The sequence below is a fragment of the Pelodiscus sinensis genome, chromosome 8 (genome assembly GCF_049634645.1).
Source record: "Pelodiscus sinensis isolate JC-2024 chromosome 8, ASM4963464v1, whole genome shotgun sequence".
Classification (NCBI taxonomy): domain Eukaryota; kingdom Metazoa; phylum Chordata; order Testudines; family Trionychidae; genus Pelodiscus; species Pelodiscus sinensis.
The window spans coordinates 10,540,915-10,561,263 of NC_134718.1; the positions used below are offsets into that span (position 1 = coordinate 10,540,915).

The following is a 20,349-nucleotide window of genomic DNA, read 5'->3' on the forward strand; positions in this document are numbered from 1 at the left end:
AGTAATCTGTCCACAAAATGGGGTCCATTCCCTCTTCTCTCACAAGAACAGTGTCAGGATAGTTAGGTCTACACCGCACTTGCAAAATGTTCTGCAACTGCTAGGGTACGTATTTTAGCGTGGCTTCTTTTGTCAGGAATTGCTTACAAGTTCTCATGAGGAAAGGAGAGAAAGGAAGGGCAGAAATACTGTGGCAGAAAAATGAGACGGAATGTGACTGCACTAAACAGCTAAAAATTGAGTTATTGACTAAAGATCACGCCATTGATATGGGGGGAAATCTCCCTCAGAGCAGTGGATTGTTGTGGGTACACAGTCCTGAATTTATCATCATCAAAAGGGAGAGGTACTTTCTAACAATGAGTTTGACAGCCCCAGTTTAGATATTTCTGTGTTAAGTCACTTAGGTTACTGTCTGAATCTTCTTTCACAGCGCCAGGTGTTCGTTCCACTTTTAGGAGGTTACTATTAGCAGCATTAAAAATGACTTGGCAGAACATATTGTTTAATTAAATGTTATTAAAACATGCCACCCCTGAAATAACACTTCTAGGAAACTAATACCACACGGGAATCACACAGCTTTGAAGATTCAAACCCAGCTCTCTTTTGTTTATAATTCATCATTCAGGCACTTTAAGCAGCAATTTGTCACTGCGGTTACTTACATATATTTGCTGGGGATCTGTCCTCTCTCTAGCTTTTGAGCATTCTCATCCAGCTGCCAAGCCATCCAGCAACCAAAGTTCCCCTGTGGTAGAGTATCATCAACATACAAAATGTCATCCTTCTTAAAGTTTAAATCCTGCTCCACCTCTGCCAGCCGATCATAAAGTGCTCTGCAAAGAGAGACATAAATAGACGCTATAACTGGAGCCCCACCATCTCAAGAGAAGCAAGTGGTGTAGCTACTTAGGAAAATAAATGACTCTCCACTGGAATTGGTCTCTGATGTCCCAAAGGCTCATGTACTCACAGTGAAGTACCTAGTTACACTTACGATGTAGGTTGGAGGCTTTCAACAACTGCCAAGAATCAAGGACTATCTGAGATTGTGCTTTGAATTTCCAATAAAAGCAGGAAAAAAAGACTGACTTGCTAAGCCTCTCTCACACTTTGCATACAATGCTCAGCAAACTATTGTAGCCACTTTGTACTTGCCTTTAAATCATTTGCTACCACATGGGATTCTTGCTGGCAAAATAGTTAGGACACTAAGCTATTTAATGAGCATGTGAATACCTGATATAGAATCCATCTCCAGGTAAATCTTTAATCTTGTTGAATTCTTCTATTCTGTACTGAGTCTTTACTCTAATATTTTCTCCTGGCTTCATCATTTCCAGGTAGGCTTCCTCCGCTGTTTTATTTCGCATATCAACAGATCCATACTGTAAAATACAGAAAAACCCAAAACTCATGAGGTCTCAGGGCTCATGTTGTTTCTTAATAGACTGAAGGATTAGAATGGAGCCTGAAGCAGCGTGTGAAGTGGGAATTTGGTTCCCCTAACGGCAAGTAAACATGTAAAAGGAAAACTCACTACAGCATGACAGTGAAGGTACCAGTCACAATGGCCAGTAGAGAGAGAGTAGGGCTTTTTAAATCCCTGAAGAAAACACACTAGATATACACAAAAAGGGAAAAAGCCACCTTACGCCCTTTGCTGTTCCAGAAACAAATGCAGAAAATCACAAGATTCCAAGGAGAACTTATTTAGGAATCCTAGAGAGACAAGGTGGATGCGGTAGGCCTGATATACCCTACAGTGTTAGGTCGATGTAAGCCATCTTACAGTGACCTAGCTATGGAAACATTTTTGCTTAAATGTGGCTCCCACAGATATCAATGCCTCTCTATGCTAATTGTAACACCACAAATCTGAGGGGCGTGGATGGTTGATGACACCCACCCCCAGCCAGAGCCTTCACACTTCTCCCTCACACCCTCACCCCTGTGCAGAGATCTCTCCCATCTTCTGAACCCTTTCATCTCAATTTAGAGTACCCCTCCTCCATCCTAAACCCCTCATCCCCAGCCCCAAACTTGTACTCCCAGCCAGAGCCCTTACCCCCTCCTGCACGCCAACCCTCAGCCCCAGCCCACACATCCTCTTGCACTCCGAGGTCCACATTCCAGGCCCCACCCCACAGCCAGCACCCCAATCCTGATTTTGTGAGCCAAAAAGTTTGCCATTTGTTGCTTACAGCGACTGTAACTGGTTTTCAGGGACTGGCCCACAATCTAACACTACAACAGATACAAGGGTGTCTAGTAAGGACCAGGGTGGTTGACAGATTTTGTGGGTACCTGAGTAAAGTGTGTGTGGGGGGGAGGGGCATAAAATGGAAGTGGTGGGGTCTCAAGTGGAAGGGGTGGAGCTAGTAATAGTCTCCCCCAGCCAGCCCTTCAGTGCAGCCCAGCACACGCCACCCAGGGCTCCAGTGGGGATTTGAAAAGCCTGTAGTGGCAGCTGGGAGCCCCAGATTCTTTTCAAAATCACCGGGCCCCGGGGCAGCTGTCCTGCATTGCTCCCCTGCTCCTCCCATCCCTTCCGCCCTCCCCCCAAATCAGTGGGCCTGGTGAGGACACGTACTGCCAACACAAGGAACCTTGTGTGCGCACATATTCAGGCAATTTTATAACTCTAATAGCTATATGCTTACATAAATCAGAGCTGACAATCCTATAGACAGGGCTGTAATTTCAATGTCGTTAGGTGAGAGGGGCAAGCTTTCAAGCCACACAGCTCTTTTGCAGGTCTGGGAAAGGTGCTCCCAGAGTCACAGCAAAAGACATGGTACAACAGATTGTTTAGCAGAAGCAGTTAGCATCTATAGTAACAGGGCCATTCAAGGCTGAGTGGCCCGTTGGCATCTCTGCAGTCATAAGACAAAATGAGGGTGTTAGTGGCTTACAGGTTGTTTTAAGAAAGCAAAAATCCAGAGTCTTGGTTCAGCACATGATTTTTATTTTAGGATCCCTAGGCAGATTAAGTGGCTTTGATTCAAGGTGTAAACTTAAAAACAAACCCTGCACATCTTCACCATATAAACCAGCCATCCTGCAGCGGCGGGGGGGAGGGGGGGGCGGTATAATGGGAACATCTACTCAAGTGCTCAGATGGATTTCATCTCTATAATATTTAGCCAGCTCACTATCAATGAATTTATCCTCCTAACCCGGTGAGGTAGAGAAATATCCCAATTTTATAGATGGAAATAAGGGAAAGATAGATAGGGGGGTTGCTCAAGATCACAAGAGCAATCTATGAGAAGCCCAACCTTCTCTGTTACACAGATCCTTTCCTTCTTGACTCCCTCTCTCCTCTGCCCCCAAGAAGAGGGCTGCATCACAGGAGCTACTGTGTCCATCTACAGAGTCTGGGCTCGAGATTTCCCGTCTACAGCAGGAATTTTCAGCTCCTAATACATGTACCCCAACCCTGGTACTTGGAGCTGGTGTGTGGTTTGTACTGTAAACTCCCTGTCTTTAGCAAAGATAAATCTCCATGAAGTGCCAGGGCCTTCCAACTATTTGTGAGAGTTTAACCAAGGCCCTGGGCCCTCAGTGGTATATAAAGCCCAAGTTATGCATCAGACTCAAGAATCATGGGGTGGTACTTCCCCTCCTCAGTCTGTTCCAGTGGGCACAGAGTTTTCTGCAATTTAGGGTTTTCATATTCATTCCATTTTCTATGCTGTGGCAGCTGTTACTCTTGCAGCATACTACCGATTTTTGTAACTGTTAAGGAGTAAGTACAATGTAAGTCTCAGGACAGTTTTTGTTCTGGAAAGCGGATGCCTTGCCTCACAGCAGTATGTGTCGTCTTCTCTACACTGTACCAATGCAAATTCCTACTGCAGAAACACAGAACTGTGCGAATCATGGCTCACAGAATTTTCATCGTGTCTACACTAGGAGTTATAGCTATGGCTGAAAGAGAGGTTAAACTGACAGTGGTACCTTCAAATGCTCCAGCAACTAGGTGCCCCACTACACTCTGTCCCAGTTGCCACTCCAGCCAGCAATGAAAAATAATCACTTGTCTGCTAAAACGATCACCTGTGAAATAGTTCCTGGTGGCATTTAAATGCTTATGAGACTTAAGTCTCAACACTCCATTGAAATTATGGGGACAAGTCACAGGTCTCGGAGACTCAAGAATTCTCATACCATCACTTAAAAGTTTAGCAGGGCTGTCAATTTGCACTAGGTTTTCCAGGGTTACTAATACTGATGGAAATTAACAGGTCTTCATGGAATTTTTTTCGGGTGTCTCTAGGGCAATCATGAAGTGCAGAAAAGAACACCAGCGGACAGAAATCTAAAAGAGGGGGGGTCCACAACAAAGCAGTTACTCTAGATAACTACATGAAGCTATCACTTGCCAGAAAGTGCCCTGCTGTAAAGACTCTAGAAGCAACAGGAATATGTCGCCTGTATTTTGTGCATCTTCATGGTTTACCTCAAGTATCATGTCTCCCATAACTAGTCCTTCTGGTCCTTTGGCTGGGCTATCATCTTCTACATCAGACACAAATATTCCATACAGGTTTCCACCACAGATCTGGACTCCAAGCTCCACTTGGGATTTTTTAATGACAACATTTCTTGGTTCTGGGGTCCTCTTGTTTGTGTCCACGGGGACCCTTTGAATAGCAATTTTAAAAAATAGATTAGTTGCTCATTTACAGCTCAAGCACCCTTAGTCATCTCAACAAAAGCAATGGATTTCCCTCTATTACATCCCTACAGCACAAGCACCCCATTTTTAACTACAATTTCATGCATCCTGTATTATTCTTAATTCAACTAATCTTGTTTCTATTATTTGTATTTGAAGTGCTTCTCAAACAGGTTTGCAAGAAACATGGAAATGGTTCTCTCCTAGCCCATGTGCTCCTGTCTATTTAAAAATGTCAGTGCACTTCATTTTTGTGTCTTTTCCTCCCCCCCTTTTCAAAAGCAGAAAACGAACAGGTCTGAGTATTTACCTCATGGAATTCCGGGGACTAGTTGTAGGTGTGGTTTGTTTGGATGGAGGTGTCATTGTTCCTTCATCCTGTTCACTCACAGTATCAATTATGGAATGATTGTCGGGGGTTGCCGCCCCACTGCCTTGAGGAGTGGAATGGTTGCTCACTGGTTCTAAACGAGAACTAAACAGACAGACAAAATGGGTAACACACACTGATATAAACGGTTAACAGTTCAACAAATCCCCAACTAACTTCAGACTTGGAGGAACATTAACCATCTAGATACTGATTTTCCCTGGAATCTCAATCTGGGCTATATAATCAAGTTGAAATCAACTAAGAAATCTCAAATTATTGCAATCATCAGTATAAGCCTTCCAATATTTTTTTCTAAATTGTATTAATCTTATAGCTAATGTGTCTTTGGGTTTTGTTCTACAATACTTCTCTGTGCAGACCTCCCAGTTAGGTCCTTGGTTTCTACATGCACTGACTTTGCAAGCCAAACCTTTAGTGGTCTTTTGACAGTGTGGATGATACTAGCACTCAGCACCAGCCTGTCCGCCACAGCAAACCAATGTGTGATTACAGTGCTAGAACACTTTTTGGTTTTAGTTTCATATTTCTGAAAAGTTTATTTTCCCTTGTTTACTCTTTAACTAAATAAAACAAATGGATCCCATCACCTTGTTTGGTTTTTCTCTAAGCACTCATATTTCTTATCAAAACAGCTTTAGTGAACAGTCTCCGTTCAGAATGTTTTTAGTATCTTGATAAATGATTCAGACCAAGAGTAGTATTTTCAAGGTCTAGCTAAACTTACCTCGATCGTGAGTGATTGCCAAGTTGATACATATGGGGGTTGTACTGAGCCAGAATAGTAATGGTGTCACATTGCTGCCCAATGATCAGTCGAGCCTGTTGCTCTGTTGCATTTCTCAGATTAATTCCATTAAACTAGAATGAATAAATGTAAGACATTAGAAATCACATTTTCAAAGGAAAAAATGGAAAAATAATTTTAGGACTTGCAGCATCCTGATGTGTTTCAAAAAGCAACATCAACACAAGTCTCAATCTGTGGGAGTGCTGCAGGATGGGTGTCTGAACAAAGGGGAGAAAAAGTAGCTACAGAACTAGTGATTTAATTACTCTTTTGGGGAGAAATCAACGCAACTAATGTTTGATAACTTGATGACAATCCTCAAATATGTCTCATTTTTAGATGACAGAAAGCTACCTTCAAAGTAGCATTATCCCTTATACAAGATATGCTTAGCGAAGGAAAAACTTCTGAATAATTTGTGATGAAACTTCACATACAATTAAAACATTATGATCTAGACTATCCCTTGTATTGTATTTATATTTTGAGAGATGACTTCTCGTTCACAAGCTATTACACAACTGCATTTGTTTACTAAAGTAGTAGAAATGTTAAGTGAACAAAATTACCTCCAATAACTGATCACCATATTCAAGGCCAGCTTGATGGGCAATGCTCCCACCAGTTACTTTAGACACAAATATGCCACCGTTTTCTCCGCTCACAATGGAAATCCCTAGTGGCTCAGAACCCTTTTGCACTTTAACATGGCGTGGTTCTTCCATATATGGCCTTTAAGAAGAAATTGTTAAAAAATGATTTGGACAAAATGGCACTCAAAGCAAAATATTTAAAAGTGACATGCGCTATGTAATCTGAAGTGGAATATTAAGACTAGTTTTAAAAGCTACTAAAATACTGTAAACAGCCTATGCATTCCTTAAACACCATGCAATGTAGAGTGGTGGAACTAAATGTATATCAGATACACAATTCTAGATACATGACTGCATAAAAAAAGTTACAGCAAAAGTGAATTATAAATACTATGATGGTGAAAGAGGTAGGAAATAAATCTCCACATCCATATTATATAAAAGTAAACCACTCTATATAATATGCAATTTACAAACCATATTCCAGAAAAGTGCCTTACAGTTTATAAATGCTGGGAGTCTTAATATCCAGTGAAAACAAACATTGTAAATAATAACATGGGGAACCAAGAGAAGCCAATAAACACAAAATCAGTTTTATACTTGTACGCAGGGAAACACAAATTAGTAATGAAAATTAAGCTGTTGCAAACTCAAGCTTTAAGACAGCAGTTTGCATGGTAGCATTACATTTACCATGCAAATTCTCCTTGAGGGAAATTATCAAACATAAAATAGCACAAGGTGCGCAATACTGCTTGAGAAGGACAACCTTATATCAGGCCAACCTCAAACTCCTTAGTGATGAGAACCTAGGCCTAGGAGCCAGAGGGATTCTCAGAAAAGACCTATTACGGAACAGATATCTGAAAGATGCAGAAGATTTGAGAAGAAAAGAACACTTAGACACACAATAGTAACAGGCACTAAAAAGCATAACAATAAAATAGTCTATACATGTTATTTCAGAATGAAAGCCTGGTGTAGTTTTCTCCCCGTCATTCCCTGCATTCACTGTACTCAGATTTGGATGTCTATTTCTCGTTGAATCCCTGAGTGTTATAAAACTTTAGGGAAGGGAAATCAGTCTGTTTATGAGTTTCCCAGACCAACATGCAATTTCTACTCCTTACTCCAAAAGGCAGAAGAAACCACAACTGCTTAAGGCCTATAATTGTTAACGTGGTGCCCAGTTCTAACCCCTTCCACATGACAGAACAACACACACTCACATTACACCTTTTGTGGTACTGACAACAGAAACATCAACCTTCTAGAAAAGTATTTCAACCTGCGGTCAGCAGCTCAGTCAATCTTGTTTTGATGTGATTCACATAACACAGAGAGCTGCATTTGTGGTCCACAGTGATAGAAAGGTTGAGAATCACTGTTCTAGAGAATGCTTATAAAATGGTGCTGCTAGATCCCTAGGTAAAAGTTTCAAAAGCACCTGACCAATGGCTTTGGAAAGAGGGAGGTGGGAGAACAAGGAGGACTTCTTTCCCCTTCATTATCATAAAAACAGCATTTATAGTTGAAAAATCCTTAATGAGATTTCTGTCTGATCTGCTTTTGATTTCTCTCTCCTGCCAATTTTCTCTCCCTGCCCACTGCCTTTGTCAGCATCCCTTTCCAAGGGAACACTCTTCTGGTAACTCTTAGTAGGGGCATTCTTAATGTCATCAGTTTGTATGGATAAAAGAAAGGTCTCATCTAATGACAAGCATAATTACAGAACCCAAGAACTCCTTAATTTGAGTCCTGATTCTAAGACTAACTCCCCTCTGTGGTCCTGGGTGTGTCAGCACTTCCATCTTCTCTCATAACATGAGAAGTAAAAACAGCACCTTCTTACTCAGCAGATCTTTACCCTCTGTATCTGCTTTTTTCACACCAGCCAAGCAAAGTCAAAATGGCTACGTGAGCAAGATATTACTCTTGCTTGTACAACATATTTTTGATTAAGTTCCCAAGCACGAATACCAGTGTAACCTGATAGCCCATGAATATGACATTACACAGGTAACAATGAACATATCATACTAAACCACTCAAAGTTATGTGCAAAAAGGGGAAAATGCAGTTGGACTTTCAGATTCCAGGGTAGGATTGCATGACTGATCATTAGCAGAAAACATCTTCTGACTTGATAACTGAATACAGTTGTGCTAATCATGGTGAATTAATAAATAAAGCTCCACCATGAGTTTTCTACAATCACTTGCAAAACTGCAATGTATAGTACTATACACACACACACACACACACACACACACACAGGAATAAAAGCTGCTGAAATATCTTCAGTTACAGTGAGATGAAACCTGAAAAGTTCATATAAGATTTAAGAATTAGTTTAATGTTATATAGGATGTTCTTGTTATTCGATTTTATTGCCATTTTAAGGGCCAGATTGCTATTTTTACCACTCTTGATGAAGTGCATGTAAATGTAATTTATTCCTACATCAAGGTTCCTTTATATTGCCGAAGTAGTGCAAATAGGCCTCATTGTAAAAGTCCATGGTTAGTTGTTTGATATTCTGAGTTTATGTAAACTCTAACAAATGCAGATATAGCGCATTTACAATACAAGTAAAACCAACAGTCCAAAATTAATTAGCACAAGCTGAAGGAGCATTGTAAGATACAGGGATGTGACATCAATGAAAACTTACATTATATTAAAACCCCAGTATCATACTTAGGCTCCAAACATCCAGCACAACCTGGTATTGGCCACTATTGGCAGACAGGCTACTGGGATAGACGGACCTTTGGTCTGACCCAGTACGGCCATTCTTTTGTTCTTATTACTGTCAATAATCCATTAAAATCTTTGGAACTAACTCATGGTAGTGAAGTTAAGCATGCACAAGCATTTTTGTAGGATCAGGGCCATGATCCTGAATTTAAACCTCGTTGAAGAAATCTGCTTGAACTTGAATCCTTCCAAATCACAGCAAGTAAAAATGAGGGGTAGGCCTGGTGGCTAGTAATGTTAACAAGTTGAGCATTAACCAAAAACTACTTCCAGGTCTTCATTTTCTATTATTGACTCCTAGTGAAAGATTCTGTAAGGGATCAACATCTGAACAAGCCTAGGAGAACAATCCAGTTTAGGAGAAAGTACCCCATCACATGCATCAGCCTAAGAGTTTCTGAAAGTTTTAACACTATCCTGTAACTTCTGAAGGAAGAGTATGCAACACAAGCTTCTTTCACAGCACATAAATCATAACAAAAAAGAAGAGTAACAGGACTTAAAGTACAGCTCAGCACTTAATATATACTCCTGATTTTGTAAAGCCAATTGTTCATATTTTTTCACTTTACTGAATAAGATTATCTTAAGTAGAATTGTATGAAAGATGACAACCACCATCACCTTACCTATCTTTTCTACGCTCTCCAATTGATACAGGGCTAATAGAAATCCTAGGTAATGTAGAAAGGGAGTTCTGTGACTGGCTGCTGGCAAAAGAAGAGGTTTCCAGGTTCAGTGGTGACTGTGGAGGGGTTATCAGACTGGGACTGCTACATTCAGAATGTGATAGTGAACCTGCAATAATGTAAGAAAGGAAATCAGTTTCTGTATAAAGTGCTTATTGTAAATGTCTTACAACGGAGGAATCTGAAGAGGTATTAAAAGACAAGCACACCCATAATATGTGATGTATAATTTACATAAACATAGTTGGGCTCAACTCGAAATAAGCTATGCAACTTGACCTATGCTATCAAATAGCTTAAATCAAAACAGCTTATTTCAAATTTGGGCACGTCTACATAGCACTTATTTCGAAAGAGAGCACTCTTCATCCGATGTCCTTACTCTTCATACAAGGAAGTTTACAGGAGTTGGAGTAAGAAGCCCGTTATTTTGAAATAAGAGGCTTGCTGTGTAGATGTGCAATATATTATTTCGGAATAATATCTATTATTCCAAAATAATGCTACTGTGTAGACGTACCCGAAGATATTTACACATGCAATGTTCCTTTCAAATGTGAGTTGATTTTACTGCTCTAGAAATTGAAAGCATTGGCTTGAAGCAGTAACAGTGAGAATAGCCCGCAGGCCAGCTCCTTCAAATGAATATAGAAATGCACATGAGTAATGGAAAGCCCTGACATCATAATGAAATAAAGAAAACCTAGGGAAAAACAAAAAGATTTAAATGTATGGACAGTCTCAAGAGGATCTTATCCCTTTGCTCCTGAGTCTAGAATGCCTTAAGTAAAGTCCAGACATATAACCTGCAGGTCATGTAGTACAGAAAGTTATTATTGAATATCTAAGGTTTTAAATACTTTGCTTTGACTGTTTTCCTATTCAAGAATATTTAACTGAAAAAACTGACAGTCAGGAACGTTCAAATCAATCAGTTGCTGCATCAGGGAACATTGCAGAAAATACATTTATAATTATGAATGAGTTAAGTTTAGTCATGGTATAATAACGTAACATGTGACCTCTATGTATGTCCATTCAAAGTATTTTCAATACTTAATTAAGGATTCAGAAGAGTCAAAGCAATAATAGCAGTCGTCAACTTGCAAGCAGTTTACAGACTGAATTCTACTCATGTAAAATAGTTTTTAAAATATTACCAAGAAAATTTGTTCTGCTTTATACTTCATGAACAGAGATAAGAACTGTTTGCTGAAAATTATTTTCACAATTCCAATATTTTCAATAATTCAATCAATATTGTTTAAAATATTCAAGTCCTCAGATGAATGCTTTATATAATCAAAATATTAATAATCAAAACCCTTTAAACTCTAAATTTATATCCCGGTTAGAAAGACTGAATTTTCCAAAGAATACGAGGTTTTAGAGTTAACACAATTATATATACACCTTTATGGAATAATTTCACCACTATTATCCACTTAGGATATAACTTCATATTTGCCTACAGAAGACTCGTGATAACTGATGTATTCCATGAAGCTGCAGCTCCTGGAATCAAGTGCTTTCATGCAGAAAAGTAAAAAGGAACATTTTCTATTGCAGTTTTTAAAAATCTCCTAGTTTTTAAAATATTCTTTTGGGACCTGTTTTTTTAATGCTTGGGGTTGGCAATGCTGAAAATATTACCAAAAAAAGTTAAGAATAGAAGATTTTACCCCTGTCGGAGCCCATGATGGACCTTGGATACCTTGGGGTTAAAGGGATCTTAATTCTTTCCGTCCTGTACTGCAAGTTGCTGGATGAGCCTATTTGTAACAAGAAAATGTTAGAATTTATAACATACTTAAATGCAAACAGATAAAACATATTTAAGTCCTGATTCTTCAAAGGAACGCTAAATGTTCTCTATATGGGTGCAAGAGTCCAGTTCTAGCACAATTAAGGTGTTGCAAAAAAAATAAAATAAAATAAAATAAATTCCAAAACCCTTTTATTCTCCCATTACCGTGGCTAACAAGCTGCCTGGCTCAAACAGCTAATATAGCTATGGAATTGCTTAATGTACATTGCTAATACTCCATTGGGTGCTAAATAACTCTTTAAAATTTTGACCAAATACACAACATGTAAGACAGGTGCTGTTCACTTGTGGTCACTTCTCTTTCAGAATGTGCCAGTGAAAGTTTTTAATTATATTCCAGTTACCTATATTCGTTTCAGTGGATACATCTCTTCCTACCCTAACCTGAATGTGGGTTTTGTTGTACTGCTACCATGTTCTGCCATAGACGTAATTGCATTTTGTGATGGATAATGGCATTCTTGAAGATACAATTTTAAAAATACGTTTCAGAATTAAAAGGTCTATGTCATGTTAAAGACTATTGCCATGAAGTGTGTGTATATTTAAGTTTTGCTGGAATAGATACGTACCCAAGTGTAAATATCAAAACTGTGTAAGGTCGATATAAACAATTTAATACACCTTCTTATCTTCCCACAAGATAATACTTTTCAACTAAGTACTACACAGCTATTTGATCAGTGGTATGCCTCCCTTCTGGAGCTACCTCCTTTCTCACTTCTCATCATAACTCTGAAACTCAAAATAACATTTAGAAAATCTGTCTACCTGCTGATAACAGTCATCACACAATTGCCTTCCATACAGTAACAGCTGCTTAAAAAGTGTCTCGCACCATTCAACTGTGACATACTAAGCAGCATATAGGCTGAAAAAGGGGTTTCATTCAAATCCTCTCAGTGAGGAGAAATTTTAAGAGCCAGGAACTGAAAGCAAGAAAAAAGATGTATCCGATATGAAGGATCCCTCAAGGATGCTTTGAGTGGGGTTGGAATTTTCTCTGCTTTGTCTTAGAAGTAATGAGAGCGTGAATGAACTTGAAATGCTAATTACCAAGTCTTGCACTGGATGGTAATGAATTTGAACCATGTGATGCCCTCGTCCGTGAGTTTTCAGAATAATCACTGGAGTGCTTGTGACTTAGATCCAAACTCAAGCGACCTTGGTGCTGAGCACTGCATCAAAAACAAAATAAGTTATACTAAATTCCAAACAATGTAGCTCCATGCCACTGATCCTTTGCTTTAGCTCGCTACTACTACTTGGACAGCAACTTTATGCATTTATTTCACTGCAATACATCCTTAAAATCATGAACCATATACAACTGCATTCTATGAAGTATTCCATAATAAGCACAATAAAGTTACCTCTTTATTCAATCCCAGAGAAAACTTTTTTTTTTAGAAGACATTTGTACAAGCCAGTCCGAGATAGGACAAACATAGTACTTCCTAACAGGACATTAAATACAATTTTTGATAATGTGATCAAACACATAGCTATTATTGTATACCACAGACTGCAATCTTCAAAAATTCTTTAAGAGTCTTGAGTTATGGCTATTAGGAGAAACATATTTGCTCTTTGTGAAATATGCTAATAAGATTATTACTTAGTTGGAAGGCAGAGACCAAATGCTCTTATATTACATTCTTATACAGATGGTGCACTGAGCCACAGCTCAACAGAAATAATATTTGTGGCCTTTAATTCAGTTCTCTAAGCTTTCAACAGAATATGTCCTTCGTGATAAATTCAATCTTTTTCTAGTAAGCTTTTGGGAACAATTTTAAATATTTGCAAAATATATATTAATCTAACCTAATAATGAACTGTTTGCTTAATCAAGGGAAGCAGGAATTGGGTTTGCTCTCTGGCTTTGCCAATGAGAGGCGAGTTGGGCCCAAGAAATTCACAGTAACTATTAATAACTTTGCTTAATTTTAATCTGTCATCTTCAAACACAAGTAGGGTTCAAATTTGCAAAGCCATTTAACTATGGAAATTCCAAATGGAAGAAAGAGTTGAGTCAGTGGGAAACAACAAAAAGTTAAGTCAACATTACAGATAAGGGTTAAGTTTTTAATGACCTTGCTAAATTTTCTACAGATTTTGTAGTCACTTTCTACTTTACTTTCACAGTAAATTATTCTCAGGCAAAAATATACAAGCCAGCGTTGCACGGCTTTTTTCAGAGAAACCCATTACATAGGAAGAAGTCACTGACTTTATACAGTGTTTGTAAAGTGCTTTGAGATTCCCAGGTGTAGGGTGCAACAGAACTACTATTTTACATTATACTGCACTAGTATATAGAGTTGCACTTTGTGTGGACCACAGTGCAGAGCAAGAAGCAGCTTTCTCTTATTGATTTTATTTGTAAATAAAGATCTACAAATGTGATGTTCTGAATATATACCTAGGGTGCAGGTGCTGATGGCAGATTTGGCTGGCAACTGACGGGCAATTGTTGGCATGAACTCTGTGGCTCCAAGCAGTATAAACTGGATTTCTCATTACAGCAGTTACTGCAGGACAGGGTGCTAAACTTCTTGGTACAGTACCTATTTTCAAGTGGAAAAAATATATGGTATGAGTTTTTCCCTAATCAATTCAAATGCTCTAGATATATTCAACATGCTGGGTTCAAGTTATTTATGCAAGTCACTAATCAAGTGGAAAGCTACACACAGCTACAATATGTTCAATGCATTATTTCAGACTGCTTTATTGAACAGCTCAAAAATCTACTTGCCCACCAAAATAGGAAGATTTTTCTGTCTCTTGTCAAGGTCATGAAAGTGTCAAACATTCATATGTAAAGGCAATCGTTCCACACTTCTAGCTGAACTATAATTAGGTAAGAGGTAAAATTTTAGAGAGGTGCACAAAAACTGTTCTTGGCTACAAACGTCATTTTCCCTCGTCAGTTGGCTCATATACTTCCAACTTCTGTAGCATCCTATGGCCATAGACTGACAATTCCCAACACTTTGAAACTGATATTTACACATCAGTCTCATTTAGGATTTTCATTAAAGTACACTTATATTTTACTTTCAGGCAAAATGTTGTTCAACAAATGCTTTGGTAATGTAATTCAGTGGCAGAAATATTTTGAAAGAATGAATATTTACAGTCAGATATACTGTGAGGTTTGCTGTAAAATTAAGAACACAAATAAAAATAAGGAAACTGCTTTTTAGTGAAAATACCTTCCAATAAAGTCCCAGTTATTAATTTAGTGGAAGATTTAACTGGAGTTACTCAGGTCCCTAACTCAAATAATTTTTGTTTTTCTTCATTTAAATAATTGCTCTGGGATGGAAATGGAGATGAGGGGTTCAGTAGGCAGGTTGTCACAGGGTCAGAGGACTACCCCACCTCCCTCTCTCGGTAGCAGCTTGGGGCCAGGTGAGAAGTGCCTCTCCATGACTGTTGCAGATTGAGTGGGCACAGCCAGGGAAGAGGTTCATGTCCCTTGGCTGAGGCAAGTCCAAGTTTCTCTGCCCCCGCACTCTGCAGTCAAGTGCAAACTGTGCACTTTCCGCTTACTTGCCCCTTGCTCCCTGACAAAGAGGAACACCCAGCAATGTTCGCATGGGAAATGGGTGAGGGGCTTCAGCCCCCACAACTTGCCCTGTCTCAAGGACACCTGGGGGTGGGAAGCTCTGGGCTGAGACAGTACCAGGCAGATAGGTTGTGGGGGAAGAGGGAGAGCAGCCAGTCCCTATCACCTGCCTGGTGATTCTCTTTTCTGCTTCTCAGAAACCATATAATCCCATTCTGGGCATATCCCATTTTTTCCTGTATAACCAAACCCTTACTTTGCTTTAAGTTACAGTATGAAGAAGCTGCATACCACATTGGTTGTCCTAATTCTTACTATTTATATTCTCATATCACAATGTTGTTCAATAAATGCTCACATTTAAATTTTGGTATTTTAATTCACAGTTGCAGAAATACAAAGAAACAAAACAAATATTTACTGTCAGATATAGTTTGAGATCTGTTCAAAAATTATGGGCATTATTAAGGAAATTGCATTTTTAGTGAAAAGACTTTGCAATAAAGTCCAGTTATTAATTAATAAGTTTCATTATTACATGTTATAATGCTTGGGATGCTACTAGGCTAAAGAATGCTCAATTTTACTAACGTTAATTAAATAATATCCTCATTTACAGCTGGGTAATTTGAGGCACAGAAGTTGAATGAGTGTTCTGTTGTCTCCCTGTAAGTATTGATCACCAGGATGAAATCTCAGTAAGCCCTAACAAGAACTGTGAATAATACTCAAATTAAACTTCATTCCTGCTTGAGCTGGACCATGGTTTTGAGAACTGATGAATGGACATACCTCAGACCCTCACTCAACACAGGCAAATACATAGAGATACATTTTCTGAGATATTCTATGCTAGCAGAAATGCAAACCATATTAAACAAGTATTTTGAAAGACACCAGGGATAGATTTCTACCTACCATTGGTTAGGGGATGCTCTATTGCCTGCATTTCTACATTGTCTGCTTTACACAGCCCCCTCCTCAGCCAGTACATCTATATCAATTCTACAGCATTTTTTTTTAAATAAGGTAGGCAATTTAACTGAAATGTCTGCTTTGTAACATTTCCTGCAGGAAAATGCTCATTTTTGCTATTGATTTCATGCAGTCCTCTCACACTGCCTTTTGTAACTGAAGTAAACCTCTCCAATGAACAGTTTCAATCTGATCGAAGGCGGCAAATTTAGTGTTTATAGTAAAATTGCACTCAGAGGCTCCAGTGGGAGAGGTATATTACAAGAGCCTCAAAGGCCTTACAGTCTCATTTGTCAGATCAAACGCTGGAGGTTGAAGAGGCACAGAAAGCAATTTGCTCAAGACTACACAGCAAATTAGTGGCAGTGACAGGATTCAATTCAGGTCTTTTAAAACACATTCCAGTGGTCTCTTCATTTAGTACGAAGCTCCGTTCTGAGATCTCTGTGAATCACCGGTAACCTTCCTGAGTCTCGACATTCATGGGCTCACTCAAAATAAACTCCCTGGTTTCTGGTTACGTATGAACAGTGCGACTTTTGCTGCCCTTGGCGTGCAGCTGCCACTAAGGCCCCCGCTTGCCATGGCGGCAAGATAGACAGGCGTGCCCAAGTGACTGCCTCTGACTCTATGTTAAGACTGGTATAGTGCTTCAGGAGTTCACATTCAGTACTGAGTTGGTGAAATCTAATTCAAGGGGGTGTCTGCCCTTGTTTTTCTCACCAGACAGCATGACCATCATAATGGTCACTGCTGGCCTTTACGTTTACTAACTGAAGGCTGCTTGGAACGCAAAATGAATATTTCTAGCTTGCAGTCAGAACATTACAACTGACGACAAATTTTCACAATGACATTACAGGCCTTGCCATCCAGGTCGTCATCACTAACCTGATGACATGCCTCCAGCGTACAAGGAGGGAGACACAAAACCATCGCTGTGCCTAGTGGAACGTTTTGGTGAATACGGCGCCCACTCCCGGAGCTCCGGTGAGAGATGCTCTTCGCTGGCTGGAGTGTATTTCTGTATCTGTAAGCAAAGTGCAGAATTCAATCTGCAATTAATCCAGGAAGCTTTGAATAAACTATGACAAAAATAACTTGATGCTGATTATGCTTTGACTCCACCACTTCACGGATATCACTCCTCCCCGTTATTCTTCTCTGTGCCTTCACATTGTCTTTATCTTCAAACTCCTCTGCCTACATCTCAGCTCTCTTTCTCTCCCAATTAATTACCTATGGACCTTCGGTCACTCCCATAGGCTCTGCAGACTACTCCCATTGTTCTCCTCATGCACTTAGGCATGGGTGTAATTTTAAACATGTCAATAGGAGCTTGTTCAGATACTTAAAAAAGTTATGAATCTGCCAAATTATCTTTCTGAATCAAGGCCTATATTGGAAGTCAGCCCCTCTTCACGTAGGCAAAACATCCCCACTACTATTCAAATTCTTCCTAAAAGCACAATGGCCCCACGCTATTTCAACCATAACCCCCTCCAAAAAGAGATGTTTGAAAACAAATTCTACACTCTTTCTCACCTGCCCCTTTCCAACAGAGCACATGACCGCCTAAAACAAGACTGGCTGCTGGACCTGAAGGTGTAGCACTCTGTCTTAGCTTTCACTGACAGGTGGAGCAACGTGGGTTGTGGATAAACATTTCTACATTGTTTGCTTTACTCAGAGTGACTAGGCATGGGTGAATGAGGAAATCTAACGCGGACTGAGAACGCGATGGCCAAAAATTTCAGCAACCATAGGCAGCTGCAAGTACAATTTTTAAGAAATGCATCACCCTCAACACCATTTTCAATGTACACACAGTAGTACATAAAAAGCATGATATTAAAAATATAATATACAAACTATGAATCATTTAAGGCTGCTCTTCATGTAACAGGGAACTTATTAGTGAGAGAGATTTAATAAAACATACACTGCTCTCACTCCTGCATCAGAGGCAGACACAACTTTTCCCCAGCTTAGAAAAGCCATTTGTAAACCTCTCCTTTTTTCTTGTGGTCTTATTTAATTAAAAGTCTCCAATACACTCATCCTTGATACCTACGTGTTTAATACAAGAAGAAACACAATAACAAATGTATCCATCAACTCCACCACAATGAACACCCTGTATATTTTTGAAGACATGCATTTAATATTAATAGATTCACATTTATATGTAGGGAAGATGGTCTTTCAACCTGAGTAAGGGGCAGTGCATAAGCTGCACCAACCTTAACCTCAGAGTGGCTCCAGACGATGCTGTTCTTGGAGACACTCCTTTACTTCTTGGCATATACCAGCTGATGGGTTCCAAACCTCTGCCCACTTTGCAGAGAGGGAAGGAGGAAGGGTGGGAGGGGGAAATAGCAGGCTTATGACATCTGTACAGCTACATTGGTCTATTTTCAGTCTAGCCACCAGAACAGAAACACACCCTCCATGATACAGGTATTAGCAGCATTACGATGGAAGCCAGCACATTTTCGTTTCTGATATTTAAGTGTATACATTTGAAACTTTAACGTAACTTTTTGTATTTTAAATATCGTCATTTTCATTGTCTCTGCAATTATTACAACTATGAAAGTTAGTGCATAAAAGGCACTTTTGTGAACGCCACACTTTTTAAAAGACACCGCACAAACCCTATTTTAAATCCTGCTCTGAAGCTCACAGCTCAGTTTACAACACAATCCAGAGACAAATGTGTGCGCTCTTGTATCTCTAAGCCTGGAATTCTTGCATAGGCATAACTCAGTCAACATACTTGTACATCAACCACCTCAAAAAAATAAGCGCAAAATTATATGGTTTTCATTATCTGAAAAATACTTGTTGGGGCTGGACGACTTGGAAAATATTAACCACCAACACTAACATGTCCTGATCAGATTCCTACCTCGATTGGTAACAAAGATAAAGGCTTTCTATCCAGAGAATGATTAATGTCACAAATGAGCGCCCTTCAAATTTCTTGTGTTAGCATAAAGATGGCAGGCAACATTTGTCTAGCCATTTAAGGATAATATAAATGTGAGGCACTTAAGGTGACTGATGACTACAGTTAAAATAATAAGCATCTAAGTATCAGTGTACATGGATCAACCTGACATTGTGTTTAAGGCAAATTCCTGGCCCTCAAATATGCAATGTTTTTCTGGGTATGAACCAAAAGGCAGGAGTAACCCATATATTAGCTTTATACAGTACAAATCTGTTTTGAAAATAGCATCCTTTTTCTCTGCTCCCTGGGTTTGTTCAATAATCATCTGCTGACGGCAGTTACAAGAGTAAGCTGTTACTAATGCAGTGCAGACAGCAATAAAAAGAGGTAGCAGGGCTCTATTCTAGACCAGATAAAATTATTAAAGGCCCTTCTGGGAGCTGGCAAGTGTTTCTTGAACCCCCAAATGATATCAAAATAGGAGCAAGAGGTGCTTAGCACAACTGACAGAAATTGCTAAATTTTCATTTAAAAAAAATCATGACAGTTTTTAAACTAGCACTAGTACCTTGCACCTCACAGCACTGAGCGTCAAACCCTGGTCTCACTTATACCTTTTACTCCATTGTCTGCTCTGTTACACTTTTGCAAAGCCAATGAAAACAGTGGGCCTGATCAGATGTAACTGAGGGAAAATCTTGCCCACAGAATCCTTATAGTTGGTAATTATGCTTAAAACTAGAGAGAAACCAGTTTGAATCGCAAGATCCCAGTTAGAAAAAATTAACTGATAGCTCTGTATGTGCATGTGGTGAGGGGGAAGACTCTTTACTTGGAAACAGAGCAGATCTGATCTGAAGGCCTTGAGCCTCACTAACCCTGTGGCCATTTTTACTTTATCTCCCAGTTAACACCCTACCTTAAAGTGACCATCTGCAATCCTTCCTTTGTCTACATCCCTACCATGGAGGGATGGTTCATTCACACCTTCCTCTGCAGCAAAACCAAGTGCTTTCCGGTCCACAGTCCCTTATTAAATAGTCAACATTTATAGGGTACAATCGCACTTTAACGCTATCTTCTTCAGGCCAGACATA

At 39.4% G+C, this 20,349-nt stretch overlaps 1 protein-coding gene across 2 annotated transcripts in view; it reads right to left on the reverse strand.

Annotated features, from left to right (window-relative positions):
* The window catches only part of DLG5 (discs large MAGUK scaffold protein 5), a 172,012-nt gene that overhangs the window by 13,732 nt on the left and 137,931 nt on the right, over positions 1-20,349 (reverse strand). For both annotated transcript variants that reach the window (XM_075934726.1, XM_075934727.1), the window contains 11 exons: positions 17,188-17,326; positions 14,170-14,314; positions 12,801-12,922; positions 11,599-11,688; positions 9,857-10,025; positions 6,438-6,600; positions 5,806-5,939; positions 4,998-5,162; positions 4,469-4,652; positions 1,243-1,391; positions 669-839 (listed from right to left, as the gene is read on the reverse strand). In XM_075934726.1, coding sequence (XP_075790841.1) covers positions 669-839; positions 1,243-1,391; positions 4,469-4,652; positions 4,998-5,162; positions 5,806-5,939; positions 6,438-6,600; positions 9,857-10,025; positions 11,599-11,688; positions 12,801-12,922; positions 14,170-14,314; positions 17,188-17,326 — 1,631 coding nt within the window. The remainder of the gene's footprint in view (positions 1-668; positions 840-1,242; positions 1,392-4,468; positions 4,653-4,997; positions 5,163-5,805; positions 5,940-6,437; positions 6,601-9,856; positions 10,026-11,598; positions 11,689-12,800; positions 12,923-14,169; positions 14,315-17,187; positions 17,327-20,349) is intronic.